Source organism: Stegastes partitus, unplaced genomic scaffold (assembly GCF_000690725.1).
Source record: "Stegastes partitus isolate 25-593 unplaced genomic scaffold, Stegastes_partitus-1.0.2 Scaffold188, whole genome shotgun sequence".
Classification (NCBI taxonomy): Eukaryota; Metazoa; Chordata; class Actinopteri; family Pomacentridae; genus Stegastes; species Stegastes partitus.
The window spans coordinates 628647-631647 of NW_007577919.1; the positions used below are offsets into that span (position 1 = coordinate 628647).

The 3001-nt window shown below is 39.0% G+C and overlaps 1 protein-coding gene across 1 annotated transcript in view; it reads left to right on the plus strand.

The window, feature by feature from the left end:
* znrf1 (zinc and ring finger 1) overlaps window positions 1-1380 on the plus strand; it is a 56422-nt gene extending 55042 nt beyond the window's left edge. Inside the window, exon 2 of the mRNA XM_008280248.1 lies at window positions 1178-1380. Within this exon, the coding sequence (XP_008278470.1) occupies window positions 1178-1380 (203 nt within the window). The remainder of the gene's footprint in view (window positions 1-1177) is intronic.
* The last annotated feature ends 1621 nt before the right edge of the window (window positions 1381-3001 follow it).

A 3001-nucleotide genomic window follows, 5' to 3' on the forward strand; every position in this document is an offset into this window, starting at 1 on the left:
CAATACCAATACCAATACCAATAGGAATGCCAATACCAATACCAATACAAATATGAATACTAATACCAAAACAACAGCAATGTCAATACCAATACCAATACCAATAGGAATGCCAATACCAATACCAATACAAATATGAATACTAATACCAAAACAACAGCAATGTCAATACCAATACCAATACCAATAGGAATGCCAATACCAATACCAATACCAGTACCAGTACCCAAACAATAGCAATATTAATACAATACCAAAACCAATATGAATGCCAATACCAACACTAATACCAATACTTTACCAATACTGTGTGAGAGGACAGAAGAGATGAAAACGTTCAAACAAACATTGACGTGTGATTTATTGAAAAACTCACTGATACAGTAAAACATCCAGTTTGTCAAAATACACATTTTCTGTGTCCGACGTAAAGAAATACACTGAAAGTGTCTCAGTTACTCTGTTGTTTTGGTTCATTAACACACAAGTTATTGATGATTTTGTGTGTTAATGTCCAGTTTATTTATAATTGTGTACATTATTATCCAGATTATTGATGCTTTTGTGTGTTAATATTCAGGTTTTGGTGCATTCCTTTGTGGTTTTGTGATCTTGCTTTTGTTGTTTCATGTTTCTTCGGGAAAGTTGTGTCTCCTTTCTGTTGTTGTGTGCTGAAATTTTCTCATTTGTTGTCATGTTGTGTCTCATTTTTGTTGTGGCTCCTGCAGTTCACCTGAAAACCTCCAGAATTATCTGAGTCTTTCGTGGCTTTGTTGCTGCGTGAAGAAATGCAGAACCTTTAGTTTTGATACAGAATCTGATAATTGCAGATGTTTTATTTTTGGCCGTTTTTTAAATGAGACGTGTAGAACGTTTAAAACATTTACAGTTTCTGGATAATAATCATTTTGATGATTTAAAAAACCTGCTGGTGGGTTTTGTGGTTGCGAGCCTCTTGGTGTTACAGAATTAAAAACTAAAGCTGGTTCGGTGTTCAGGAGCCTGAGCAGTATCCGGTCTGTAGTTTATCATCATCGACTTTATCACCTCACGATGACTCATTATTTACATCTGAAACACATTTTTCACCTGAACAAACGACGAAGCAGCTTCTGGTTCTGCTTCAGACCTGTGTCAACGTATTTGTTCTGATCCGTTGCTGTTCTCCTCCCTTCAGGATTCAAGTGTCCTGTCTGCTCCAAGTCTGTGGCGTCCAATGAGATGGAGGTTCACTTCATCATGTGTCTCAGCAAACCCCGCCTCTCCTACAACGGTAAGAACTTTCTGCAGAAGCGGCAGAGAAACGAGCTGGTTCTGGTCCATTGCAGACGGGTTCCCTTCGTGTTTGTTGGTCCTTTCATGGCACTGTGTTGGTTCTGATGAATATTCATGGAGGCGGAGCTACAGGTGGAGCTCATCCTCCCCAAACAATGATCAATGTAAACGAGGTCAATAATACAAATTCACAGAATGGCTTCAGTCCTGAACAGCTGGAACATCTGGTTGTGCTCACGTCTGCTGCCAAATGTCAAAATCATGTTGGAAAGAAAAAAGTTTAGTAGAATTTAATTAAAGATGGAAACAGGTTCTCTGAATGACTCCTAAACATAAAAATAAAATCAACACAAAGAACAATAAATCAGATTTAAACATTTTGTTGTTTTTTTTTCATTTAAAAAATAAATAAGTGGCTTCTTTGGCATGAAAGTTGGACAGTTTTGCCAAAACATTAATAAAATATAATGCGTCATGTGTAAATATGTCTGTAATAATAATCAAATGATCATAAATATGTTTTAACACCAGAGCTCAGGCCTCCACTTCCTGCATCATCCGGATAATTTACAGAACCTGCATCTCTCTAAACTTTTACATTTTAATCAATATCATTTTACTAATTAATCAGACGGCTGCCAAAAAAGCGGTGAAAAAGCTGATTTTATATGCTGAGCTCTGAGCTCATAACTCACCCAAATATACTCAGACTGTGGAGCAGTGGAGCTCATTAACGGTGAAGGTTAATGAGCTGCAGGACTCCGTTATTCTGCTGATTGATGCTCTGATCTGGCTCCCCTGAAGATGAACCGCCGATCCGGGCTAACGCTAACGAGGCTAGCATTACGCGATCAGTGACGCACGGTAACACAGGGACGGGATTTTATAGTTTTATCTTGCAAAACAAACACTGAATAAGGCTTCTTATTCACACACCAACAGCGTTTTTGGTCACTAAAACAGATCTTTTTTTTTTAAGGCAGGCATGCTAACGATGGTAAAAGTATTTCTCAATCATTCAAAAGAAAAACAAAGGTCCAAAATCACTCAATAGTTCAGAAGTGATTCAAAAAGTTGTTCAAGATATCACAAGATTTACCTAAAATGACTGAAGTCTATTCAAAATCGCACGACTTTAATCAGAACTGAACATGTCGTGTGTCTGTCTGCTGTCCTGGTGAAGTTATGAGGCTCAGAAATGAATATTTAACAGGGCCGGTCCTGATCAATGTGGTGCCCTCGGCAAGATTGTAGTTTGCGCCCCCCGAGCATCACAGTGAATTTCACTCCTAATTGTCATACAGTAACACAAACTGTATGCATGTATTCAAGCTTTTATTTAAGTATAAACAACACAGTAAATGAAACTGAAGAAACAAGTCTTTGTGACACTCCCTGGCTAACTGACGTGTATTCAGGCAAATATTTAACCACAAGCGCCGATGCGGGTCCTCTACCGTCGCCTTCAGACGTTAGCGAAGACGGTTCGCTAACGTCCTAGCTGCTAACGTTAGCAGCTAACGTCTTTGCTGCTTATGGTAGCAGCTAAAACGCTAACGTAACGTCTTTACTGCAAACGTTAGCAGCTAAGACGCTAACGTCTTCGCTGCTAACATTAGCAGCAAAGACGCTAACGTAACGTCCTTGCTCCGAACATTAGCAGCTAAAACGCTAACGTAACGTCTTTACTGCAAACGTTAGCAGCTAAGACGCTAACGTCTTCGCT